The sequence below is a fragment of the Rhinatrema bivittatum genome, chromosome 7 (assembly GCF_901001135.1).
Source record: "Rhinatrema bivittatum chromosome 7, aRhiBiv1.1, whole genome shotgun sequence".
NCBI classification, from domain to species: domain Eukaryota; kingdom Metazoa; phylum Chordata; class Amphibia; order Gymnophiona; family Rhinatrematidae; genus Rhinatrema; species Rhinatrema bivittatum.
Genome location: NC_042621.1, coordinates 51,337,104 through 51,350,130, shown reverse-complemented (window position 1 = coordinate 51,350,130; position 13,027 = coordinate 51,337,104). Strand labels below are relative to the sequence as shown.

At 47.5% G+C, this 13,027-nt stretch overlaps 1 protein-coding gene across 3 annotated transcripts in view; it reads left to right on the top strand.

Annotated features, from left to right (window-relative positions):
* The window catches only part of LOC115095109 (transcription initiation factor TFIID subunit 4-like), a 654,045-nt gene that overhangs the window by 155,758 nt on the left and 485,260 nt on the right, over window positions 1-13,027 (top strand). For all 3 annotated transcript variants that reach the window (XM_029608361.1, XM_029608360.1, XM_029608362.1), the window contains exon 6: window positions 362-451. In XM_029608361.1, the coding sequence (XP_029464221.1) occupies window positions 362-451 (90 nt within the window). The remainder of the gene's footprint in view (window positions 1-361; window positions 452-13,027) is intronic.

Here is a 13,027-nt window from a genome sequence, read left to right as displayed (position 1 = left end):
CCCCCAAGCCTTCTCTCACTGCCTGTAAGAGCCACCCACTGTGGCAATAGCTGTGCTCCATCTCTTCCCCAGGCTTGAATGCACCACTTAAGCAGCTTGCCTAGGCTAGGTTAGCCCTGTCCGACAGGGGTTTCAGGTGCTGCGGCCAAAGCCTCAGGGCCGGCCCAGAGTAGAATACATAGTGTAACATTAAAGATTTAAGAATACGTATTTTGAATGAAGAGATGAAATGTGTAATTATGTTGAAAGGAGCTCATACGTTTATCCTTCGTGGTTGGTATAACAGCCAAAATAAATCTTATCAGAAGTGCTGACTATTAAAGCAGAATAACAGAATTTTTTTTTTTTTGTCTTTGTTTAGGATGCAAAAATAGATCCAGAAGAGTTTACAGGCCGTCTTCAGTCTGAGCTGAAGTCCTCGCCACAGCCATATTTAGTTCCTTTTCTAAAGGTGATTGCTTCTATTCCTTAGGTGTAAAATGCGGGTTCAGTACAACATTTTGGAATATCAGAGGCACACATAACCCATTGAGATTGTTTAGCTGCTTTTCATACCAGAGAGCAGGCACACAAAGTCTACCTTTACCTGATCAGTTTTTCTCAATTCCAGCTTCACCGGTGGCACAGCCTGCATCTGGTAGACATTTCTGTAGCTTTGAATATTTAAATATGCCTTTCCAGCATGTATTCTTAGAAGCAGCTTATAAAGCGTGTGCAGAGATAATGTATGCAGTCCTCTTAGTAATTTTGCAAAAAGGAAAGACTAACAAAAAACCCCCACCCTGATATGAGTGATCCACCGAAAAAAATCCTCAGAAAGCCAAGCATGCCATGACAAAAAAAAGTTCTAAATCAGTATTTCATCAGATGTTTTGCTTCCAAAAGGGAGGTGTCCTTCAGTTCTCCTGACCTGTGCTTTATGTTTGATTTCTTCTCTTGAAACCTCAAGTGCTTGTTTTGCCTTTGACCAAGGGTGGCCAGCTCCAGTCCTTGAGACCCACAAACAGGCCAGGATTTCAGGATATCCACAATGAATATGCATGAGATAGATTTGCATGCACTGCCACCATTGTATGCTAATATATCTCATGCATATTTACATAGTAACATAGTAATGATGACAGAAAAGGGCCAAATGGTCCATCCACTCTGCTCAGCAAGCTTCTCATGGTAATGCCATGTAGGTCACCGCAGGTTTCTCTTAAGGGTAGTCCGTACAGTTACCCCCAATCCTTATCATAAAGATAGAAATATTAACAATCAAAAACCAAGCAGCTGTCAAACCCATAAAAAGTTACTACTAGCAACAATTTACTGGCTAAGGAGCCTTCCAGAAAATTCTGGCAATGTTGACTTGCTTTGCTTTTAGACTTGGCCATAGAAGCAGTCCTGTGGTTTTTCTCTTATCTCTGCATATCAGTATCCCCAGACTGTAAAAGTTGGGGCCCATGTTGGTTGCCGTCTGAATCCAATTACCCCCCCCCCCCATTGTTAAAGTGGAGAGGGTTGATTTGGTTGTGTCAAGTATCAAGGCTTATTGGTTGAGGGTAGTAATCCCTGTACTTCTGCTAAGGGTAGTAACTGTCGCACTGAGTGGGTTACCCATGCACTTTTTTCTTCATTTTGTCCTCTAGCCTTTAGGGATCCATGGTATTTTTCCCATGCCTCTTTGAATTCTTTGACTGTTTTTGTCTTCACCACCTCTTCAGGATGTCCTAAAAACCTGGCCCGTTTGTGGCTCTAGTGGACTGGTATTGGCTTTTGACTGTCCTTTGGATTCTTTATGAATTTTTTTTTGAGTGCCTTAGGACTAATATTTTGGCAAATTATCCAAAAGCATAAATATTAACATAACATTATCCTGGCTCTCTTTCGTCTTTCCTGGAATTAAAATAAATTAGCTTGGCGTTTCAGTTAATAGGTTTCTGTGTAATTTAAAGCAACAGGTCCCATTCACTACACGTTTTCTGTTGGCTCTGTTAAACGTCTCTCTCTGCCCCCACCCCCGAACCCTTTTCCTTTAGACCCCCCCTTGTAACACAGCATGTGACTTATTTGTATATTTGGCCAACAACATTCTTTGTTTTGACTTGATGAAGGGAGTGAAGTTCTTAAAACCTTGTCAAAAATGTAGAAAGTCAGACCAGTTAAAATAAATAAATAAATAAATACATTTCCCTGTATGTACCAGGATCAGTCCTGACCGCTAGGTTGTGTCTCCCTTCCCGCAGACTGAGTCAGAGAAAAAAGCTGAAAGGCACCCCCTCTTACACTGGTGTGCCACTTGTGATCCTTCAGTATTTCTCTGACTCCAGCAGATGAGGGTGACAGAACCTGCAATCCTGATCCTTTAAAAAAAAAAAAAAAAAAAGAAAACAAGGAAAACAAAGCAAACTAGAAATTATAAGACCTAATGGTGTTTGTTTCTACCAGTGGCTAAATCAAGCTGTTTATAAGTAGTTAGTTTTCTTTCTAGAGGTGAGCAGACTCAGTCCTCCCGAGGCTGTGGCCTTGGTTGAGGCACGGCTGGGGTTAGATACCCCGTTAGCCGTTTTCCCGGAGCCGCTTCTTCTACCAGTGAGTAGGGGGATTTACCGGTGGGCCGGTCCCCCACCCCCTTGCACCCTGAGTCGGCATAATTCCTTGGGGGGGCTGCCTGTGCCGCGATTGAGGTCCCGGGGGATTTTTTCCCCTGGGTGGCTGCGTGTCAGCGTTTAAAAAAAATTTTTTTTTTGAGTTCTTTTTCTACTGTGCATACAGGTTTCCCGGGGCTCCGGTGGGGCGATTTTCGCCAATTTTTTCGGCCTAGTGCTTGCTCCCTCTCTGCTGGTATGCCGCAAGGTTCGACGTGTTCAGCATGTGGGGAGTCAGTGGTGCGGCTCTCCCGCAATGGCCTTTGTACACGGTACCTCCCGGGAGGGGAAGGACCGTCGGGGAGCAGCAGCGGGTTGTTTTCAGCACTCTCCTGTAGCACAGGGAGGAATTCTCGCCTCTGCCGGCCTCAGCCTGTCCCCGTCTAGTGCGGAAATGGCAGCCATTTTGCCTCCACCACGCTCCAGTGTAGGGCTGGATGCAGGGGGAGGGGAGATCCCTCCTCCGCTCTCCCCGCTATATTTGAGCCCTGTTAGACAGCGGCACCCAGTGCCTGGCTCCCCTCTGAGCTCGGACCCTCCCCTGGGGGGGCCGCCTTAAAGGGGCAGCTTCCCTTTATTTCCAAATTTATGCTTTTAATGCACAAGGCGTTTTTGGAGGCCGAGGCTGAGTGGCGGCTGAGGAGCCTCCACCTGCGAAAGTGGCTAGGCTTTCTAGGGGTTCCGATTCCTCCAGAGGGAGGACGGGCCGTGCAGATATGGATCTCTTCGAGACCCTGGCCTCCAATCCACCGGATCCCCCTTCACTGGACCCCTCTCCTTGTGGATATTGATGGGGATGTTGATGAGCCCACCCCAGTTGAGGGGGATGACCCGAGGGTCCTCAGATTATTTCGGAGGGAGGAGCGTGATCATTTAATCCTTCATGTTCTGACGGAGCTCGGTATTGAGGTGCCGCAGCCGAGCTCGGAGGCTACCAAGGGGGACCCCGTTCTCTCGGGGCTTTGGGCCCCTCCTAAAGCTTTTCCTTTTCACCTTATGCTACTACAACTCATGACCCGAGAATGGGAGGCTCCCAAGGCCAGCTTTCGGGTGGGGCGAGTCATGGAGAAGCTCTACACGCTGCCAGATGAGTCCTTGGCCGTCCTCACGGTCCCAAAAGTGGACGCGGCCATTTCAGCCATCACTAAGCAGACGACCATTCCGGTTGCAGGGGCTGCCACTCTTAAGGATCTTCAGGATAGGAAGCTGGAGGTCCTTCTTAAGAGGATATTTGAGGTTGCGGCGCTTTGCGTTAGGGCGGTGGTCTGCAATAGCCTATAATGCAAAGGGCGACTCTTCGTTGGGTGCAACAGTTGCTCACCATGCAGGAGTTGCCTCCAGCGGAAGCGGAGCAGGCAGATCGCGTTGAGGCAGCTGTGGCTTACACCGCAGATGCCTTGTATGATCTTCGGGCGTCCTCGCACACTATGGCTTCGGCGGTCTCGGCTAGAAGGCTTCTGTGGCTCCGCAACTGGTCGGCCGATGTTTCCTCCAAGGCCCATCTAGGCAATCTTCCCTTTAAAGGGAAATTCTTGTTCGGGGAGGATCTGGAAGCCCTTATCAAATCCCTAGGGGACAATAAAGGTGTACAAGTTGCTGGAGGACAAGCCTTGAACCTCCAAGGCTTTTGGGTCAGCACGCCCTCGGTTCCGGGGACAGCGCAAGTTTCGGCAGGGCAGGACTCCAGCCTTCCCTCCACGTCAGCCATCGACGAGGTCTCAGGCTTGGTCTCATTCCTTTCGCGGCTGCAGGCCTCTCCACAATGGGGGTCCTCAGGGATCTTCTGGGGGCAAGTCCTCCCAATGAAGGTGTCCTGGCCCACTCCTCTGTTCCTGTGATAGGCGGCCACCTGTCTCTCTTCTTCGAGGAGTGGGTCAAGATTACGACGGACCAGTGTGTTCTAAGCATCATCAAATACGGCTACACTTTGGAATTTGCATGCCCGTTGTGAGACCTGTTCTTGATGTCGCCCTGTGGGGCCCACGCGAAACAGACAGCAGTGACTCAAACCCTGGGCTGGTTGAAAGCGCTGGGAGCCATTGTCCCAGTCCCGCCGGAGGAGTTCAGGACCGGCAGATACTCCATATATTTTGTGGTTCCCAAGAAGGAGGGCTCCTTCTGCCCGATCTTAGATCTGAAGAAGGTGAACAAAGTGCTTTGTGTACTCCGTTTTCGCATGGAAACTCTCCTCTCAGTCATTGCAGCCATCCACTCCGGCGAATATTTGGCTTCTTTAGACCTGACGGAAGCGTATCTTCACATAGGGATCCGCGAACAGTATTGGCGGTTTCTCAGGTTCATGATTCTGGGCGAGCATTATCAGTTTCAGGTGCTCCCGTTCGGATTGGCGACAGCTCCCTGCGTCTTCACCAAAGTAATGGTGGTAGTAGCTGCGGCTCTCAGGCGGGAGGGGATTTTGATTCATCCCTATCTGGATGATTGGCTCATCCACGCAAAGTCAGAGGAGCTTTGCAGGGCAGTGGTTCAGTCGGTAGTGGACCGGCTCCAATCCCTCGGTTGGGTCATCAATTTTGCGAAGAGCCAATTAGTCCCATCCCAAGTGCTGAACTTCTTGGGTGCTCGGTTCGACACATCGGTCAGCAAGGTCTTTCTCACGCAGGAGCGAATCGACAAGTTAACGGCGTAGATTCGGCGGCTGTTATCTCTACCGCTACCCCGGGTTTGGGATTACTTGCAGGTGCTTGCTTCTATGGCGTCTACTCTAGAGTTAGTCTCTTGGGCCTTTGCTCATATGAGACCCTTGCAGAGGGCGTTACTTTCTCATTGGGACCCGAAGTCGGAAGAGTTCCAGATCCGATTGCCGCTCTTGGAACCTGCCAGGTCCAGTCTCCATTGGTGGTTGATTCCGGCCCACGTGCAGCGCAGGATGGACCTGGAGGAGCCCCAGTGGGTGATCGTGACGACAGACACCAGCCTCTCTGGCTGGGGTGCGGTTTGCCAATCAAGGGCAGCACAGGGCCAATGAACAGAGCAGCAGGCGAAATGATCCATAAATCGCTTGGAAACCAGGGCAGTACGTCTGGCGTTGCACAGTTTCCTCCCCCTGGTGAGCCATCGATCAGTGTGAGTGTTGTCCGACAATGCGACAACGGTGGCTTACATCAATCGTGAGGGGGGAGCCAGAAGTCGTCCAGTGGCATTAGAGGCTGACCGGCTAATGCTCTGGGCGGAGCGCCATCTGGTCCGTCTAGCAGCTTCTCACATAGCCGGGGTCGACAACGTTCAGGTGGATTTTCTCAGTCGCCAGTATCTAGATCCCGGAGAGTGGGAACTTTCCGAGGAGGTGATGCATCCTGTGACTCGTCGGTGGGGTGTTCCTCGCCTGGACCTGATGGTGACTCAGAGAAATGCGAAGGCGGCTCGGTTCTTCAGTTGTAGGAGGGGCGGAAGGTGTTGATGCTCTGCTCCTGCCGTGGCCTCGTGACATTCTGCTGTACGTCTTTCCTCCTTGGCCATTGGTGGGCAAAGTCTTGCGAAGAATAGAGGCTCACACAGGCTCAGTCGTTCTCGTGGCTCCGGAGTAGCCAATGTGGCCATGGTTTGCAGATCTGATCAACTTAGCGGTGGACAGTCCTCTTCGGCTCGGTCATCTACCGAATCTTCTTTGACAAGTTCCAATATTTTTCGATCAAGTGGATCGCTTTTGTCTAGCGACTTGGCTTATGAGTGGCAGCAGTTGAGGAAGAAAGGTTATACGGATTGGGTTATTTCCACCCTCCTGCAGATGCGAAAAACGTCTACTTCGCTCACCTATGTTCGAGTCTGGAAGGTTTTCGATTCCTGGTGTAGCGGGTTGAATGTGTCCCCGTGGCGTGCCTCAATTGTCCATATTCTGGTGTTCTTATAAGAGGGTCTGAAGAAAGGCTTGGCGTGCAGTTCTCTCAAGGATCAAGTAGCGGCCCTGGGATGTTTGCAGGGAAAGATTGATGGGACATCCTTGGCTGCTCATCCGGATGTAACGCGTTTCCTGAGAGGTGCTAAACATTTGAAATCTCCGGCACGTCCAGTGTGTCCTTCTTGGAGTTTGAATCTGGTTCTCCGTGGCTTGTGCGGTCTTTCGTTTGAGCCTTTGAAACAGGCCACCTTGAAAGACTTGACACTTAAGGTGATTTTCCTGGTGGCTATCACTTCAGCATGGTGCATCTTTGAGCTTCAAGCTTTGTCCTGTAGGGAGCCTTTTCTCAGGATTTCGGTGCCCTCCTTTCTACCGAAGGTCATGTCGGAGTTTCATTTGAATCAGACCGTGGAGTTGCCTGCCTTCATGGATTTGGATCGGAATTCGCCTCAGGCTCGCGACTTGCGAAGATTAGATGTGCGGCGGATTCTGCTTTGCTATCTGGAGGTCACTAATGCTTTTCATTTGTCTGATTATTTGTTTGTCTTATGGAGTGATCCTAAGAAAGGACATAAGGCTACTAAAGTCACTATTGCTCGATGGTTGAAGGAAGCCATAACTTCCACATATATATGTCTTGGGAGCCTAGTACCGGATGGTTTGAAAGTGCATTCAATCTGTTCTCAGGCGGCGTCTTGGGCGGAGAGTCAGTTTGTTTCGCCGCAGGAAATTTGTAGAGCGGCTACATGGAAATCTTTACACACTTTTGCTAAGCATTACCGTTTGGACGTCCGTGCTCCGGATGGCGACTGTTTTGGCAGTAGTGTTCTTCGAGCGGGACTCTCCAGGTTCCACTCCATTTACGGCAGCTTGGGTACATCCCAGTGGTCTGGACTGATCCTGGTACGTACAGGGAAAGGAAAATTGGTTCTTACCTGCTAATTTTTGTTCCTGTAGTACCGAGGATCAGTCCAGATGCCTGCCCATGGACTCTGGAGAGTCCGTTCGGTATCGTTTTCATTCTGCAGAATCTTTTCAAGTGGACAGCATTCACATTGCATATGGAAGTACTCCCTCCATGTACATAAGTTCCAGAAGTTATGCAGTTTTTTTTCATTGAGTGATTTGATATAGCCATTGGTTCTTATGTTGAGGTTATGATATGTTTCATTCTGCTAGGGTATGGATTATACTGAAGGATCGCAGGTGGCACACCAGTGTAAGAGGGGGATGCCTTTCAGCTTTTTTCTCTGACTCCATCTGCTGGAAGGGAGACACAACCCAGGGGTCTGGACTGATCCTTGGTACTACAGGAACGAAAATTAGCAGGTAGGAACCAATTTTCCTATATCACATACAAATCATTTGTTGATCTTTATTTCTCTGGTGGCTCCTTTAACATCATCAGACAGGACATAGGGATCCTGTAACATCATCAAATAGAACATAGGGATACTGTAACATCATCAGACAGGACATAGGGATCCTGTAACATCATCAGATAGGACATAGGGATCCTGTAACATCATCAGACAGGACATAGGGACCCTGTAACATCATCAGACAGGACATAGGGACCCTGTAACATCATCAGACAGGACATAGGGACCCTGTAACATCATCAGACAGGACATAGGGATCCTGTAACATCATCAGACAGGACATAGGGATCTGTAACATCATCAGACAGGACATAGGGATCCTGTAACATTATCAGACAGGACATAGGGATCCTGTAACATTATCAGACAGGACATAGGGATCCTGTAACATCATCAGACAGGACATAGGGATCTGTAACATCATCAGACAGGACATAGGGATCTGTAACATCATCAGACAGGACATAGGGATCCTGTAACATTATCAGACAGGACATAGGGATCCTGTAACATCATCAGATAGGACTTAGGGATCCTGTAACATTATCAGACAGGACATAGGGATCCTGTAACATCATCAGACAGGACACAGGATGTTACAGGATCCTTAACATAGGATGTTACAGGATCCTTAATGACTATCTACTAGATTCCAATTCGGACATTTGCGCCATAACAGAAACCTGGCTCAAACCAACAGACATAGCCTTAATAAAACAACTCCCCATGCAGCTTTACGACTTCTTTTCCCTTCCCAGACAAAAGAAAAGAGGCGGGGGAATTCTTCTAGCAGCCAAAAAAGAGATGAGATTCTCCCAACTCCCAACAATCTTTGACTCAAAACTAGAAATCGGTCTTTTCAAAACAGACCAACTTCAAATCCTCCTCGTCTACGCACCACCAGGTTTCCTTGAATCTGATGCCTCCTCCATCGTAGAAATTATTGCAAAATACATGAATCTGGACTCTCCGGCGATGATCCTAGGTGACTTTAACCTACATGTCGACAGCTCCACTCTCACAACCAAATGTGAGGCTATTCTCACTACCCTCTCAGCTATGGGCTTCAAACAGATCATCAATAAGCCCACCCACAAAGCAGGCCACACTCTGGACCTTATTTTCATTAACGCTGGCATTACGCACACATCCCCCCTGGAATGTACCCAGGTCCCCTGGTCGGATCACTCATTAATCTCCGCCATCTTCTCCATGACACAAACCCGTGCCACCCACCCCATTCAATCGTCGTTCCTTTACAGAAGAAACTGTTCCTCAGAAGTCCTCAGCAACCATTTGGCTAATGAACTTCCACACATTGACCTGTCAGACCCCCAACTCAGCCCTTCTATCCTGGAGCAACATTACAGAGACAGTAGCAAACAAATTATGTCCTCTAGCAACAAAAAAACCCAACCCCAACTCCTCAAAAAAACAACCGTGGTTCACAAACGAACTCCGTCAACTCAAACAAAACCTCAGATGGAAAGAAAGCAATTGGCGCAAAACCCCATGCTCCAGCACACTATCCACATACAAACGAACTCTCCACCACTACAAGAACTCCACCCTAAGGGCAAAAAGGGATTTCTACGCTCACAAGTTTCACGACCTTATTTTCGACTCTAAAGCATTATTTTCCTACGTAGCTAAGCTAACTCAAGCTAACACCCCTATGATCCCTAACGACCTAGCACAATCCAAAGCTGACGAACTAGCACTGTACTTCCATAACAAAATCTCCAATCTCTTAACTCTGTTACCCCCCAACCCCTCCTCGACTATCAGCTCCTACCATCTCCCTAACAAGAACATCTCCCTTGAATCGTTTGAACCCACCACAGCTTCAGAGATCCAATCTCTAGTAAAGAAAATGAAACCCTCATCCCATCCACTCGACCATATCCCTACAAAACTGCTACTGCTAATACCCAACACCATCTCCAAAACTTTGGCTGATATCATAAACTGTTCCTTATCTCAGGGAATCTTCCCAGACGCTCTAAAACTGGCATCTCTGAAACCTCTCCTAAAGAAACCGAATCTTGATCCAAAAGATCCCAACAATTTCCGACCCATTTCCAATCTTCCTTTTGTGGCCAAGATAATGGAAAAATTAGTCAACTCTCAACTCTCCGATTACTTAGAAGATCATAAAATACTGCATCCCACCCAATACGGGTTCCGCAAGGCATTAAATACCGAAACCCTTCTCATTTTGCTGACTGATCACCTCATCATGGGCCTGGACAAAGGCCAATCCTTTATACTAATTCTCCTCGACCTGTCTGCGGCCTTTGATGCCGTCAACCATTCCATCCTGCTGAACCGTCTGGCAGACATCGGAATATCAGGAATGGCTTTTTCATGGTTCAAATCTTTCCTTAGCAACAGAGGTTACAAGGTCAAAATTAATGGCAAAGAATCCCTCCGCTACGACTCATCAGTAAAACACTACCTTTACGCAGACGATGTGCAAATATTGATCCCCATAAAAGAATCCATTACTAAAACACTCGAGCACTGGGAAACTTGTCGACGAGAGATTAACCTTCTTCTCTCTAGTCCAAACCTGATACTAAACGCAACTAAAACAGAACTCCTCCTCATCTCCCTGGAAAACAGCAACATCACAGAAAGCGCACCATCTAATATCTTTGTCACCCAAGCAAGAGACCTTGGAGTTTTAATTGACAACAGGCTGAATTTAAAATCATTCATCAACCGCACCACCAAGGACGGCTTCTACAAATTGCAAGTACTAAAAAGAGTCAAACCACTCCTCCACTTCCAGGACTTTAGAACAGTTCTCCAAGCCGTGATCTTCTCCAAGTTAGATTACTGCAACTCCATCTTTCTAGGTCTCTCTTCCTCCTCCATTAAATCTCTTCAGATGCTCCAAAACTCGGTAGCTAGAATTTTGACAAACACCAGAAGAAGAGATCACATTTCTCCCATTCTCAAAAATCTGCACTGGTTACCAATACCTTTCAGAATCCCCCATAAGTCCATTACCATCATCCATAAAACCATCCATTCCCAAGCCCCTCTTAGCCTTCAAATCCCGCTAAAACTACACTCCTCATTCAGACCCATCAGAGAAGCCTACAGAGGATCATTACATGTCCCCCAATCCAAAGCAACACACCACCTCGCTTTCAGGGAACGAGTCTTCTCCACGGCAGGACCTTCTATCTGGAACGCAATTCCCCCGGACCTCAGACAGGAACCATGCTTATTAACATTTAGAAAAAGACTTAAGACTTGGCTATTTAGACAAGCCTTTCCCGAATCTCACTGACTCCTCCAATGGACCTAACGGACTGACTGCAACAACCACCAAGTTACATTCCAGTACTATGTAAATAGTTGTCCTTTTTGTTCTTATTCCTAAAACTATTCAGGCCTCTTGTCTTCTCCCAGTTCCTGCTTCCCCTGTTTTATTGTAACTTTCTTGCTTCTTGTCACCTGTTAAATGTTCTAGGTTATCACCCCCCTTGTTACTTGTAAACCGGCATGATGTGATTCTATTATGAATGCCGGTATAAAAAAAGCTTTAAATGAATAAATAAATAAATAAATAGGGATCCTGTAACATCATCAGACAGGACATAGGGATCCTGTAACATCATCAGACAGGACATAGGGATCTGTAACATCATCAGACAGGACATAGGGATCCTGTAACATCATCAGATAGGACATAGGGATCTGTAACATTATCAGACAGGACATAGGGATCCTGTAACATTATCAGCATGCATGGGGATCCTAGCAAGGCGTGGGGTTTACCACCCTTAACCAATTAGCCTTGGTGCAGCTGCATCATTGCTCTCTGCTTCGATGGGGGGTGGGGGGGTGGGGGAGGAGAATTGGATTCAGATGACATCCAGTGCTGGGCCCTGACTTTACGGTCTGGGATACTGATAACAGGAAAAAAATGCAGGACTGCTTCGACGGCCAAGTCCAAAAGCAAAGCAAGTTCAAGCGGCATTGTCTGAATTATCAAGAAGGCAGCTCACCCTGTAAAAATGTTGCTAGCAGTAATTTTGTATGGGTTTGACAGTTGCTTGGTTTTGATAGTTAATATTACTACCCTTAACATAAGGCTTGGGGGTAACCTGCATGGAGTGGCAGTTATTGCCATAAGAAACTTGCTGGGCAGACTGGATGGACCAGATGGTCTTTCTTATTACCATGTTACTTTTTTACTACGGAGACTGAATGCTGTATTGGAATTGGTGAATCAGAAGTCATTTTGGCAGATTAATTTGGAATCAAGCAGCACATTTTCAGGTTGGGTCAGACCAAGGTCTATTGAGCCCAGCGTCCTGTCTCCCAATTCACCCAACCAGTCATTGCTCTAGAATCGTGCAATCATGGGCCCTACATCCTGCCACTAGGTATCGCCATTGCACGATAACTAGAACCTTCTCCTTTTCCATGAGCCGTAAACGCTCCCTCCGCAGCCTCTCCTGTCCATCTTACCTGAGGAGTAGAGCCATTTATTTTTCGAAAATAAACTAGACCTTATTTATAGTCAGATCAATACTTGCCTGCAGAAGTGCTTTAGAAATAAAAGAGAAAAAAGTCACCATTTTTTAAACATATTGGGGGCAATTTTCAAAACTGGGTGCTGTGATATGGACATTTTTGCCCTCCCTCCCCGACTTTACACTGCTTTTCAGACAAACTACGAGCATGCCCTTTGAAAACTACGAGCATTCCCTTTGAAAACTGCCTCATGGAGATTTGCATCTGCTTTTTCTGCCAGTATTTTTTCCCTCTGAAATAATGCATGTAGATTTGAAAATGAAATCTTAGGGGTACATTTTAAAAAACAGCGCATGTGCGTACTTTTGTTCGCGCACCAGGCGCAAACAAAAGTACGCCAGATTTTATAAGATACACGCGTAGCTGCGCGTATCTTATAAAATCCAGGGTCGGCGTGCGCAAGGGGGTGCACATTTGTGCAACTTGCGCGCGCCGAGCCCTGCGCGCGCTGCCCTTTCCCTCCCCCCACCTTCCCCTATCTAACCCACCCCCCAGCCCTACCTAAATCCCCCTACTAACCTTTATCCGCGAAGTTACGCCTGCCTCCGGGCAGTCGTAACTTACGCGCGCCGGCTATCTGCTGCCGCAGCAGGCCCTGACAC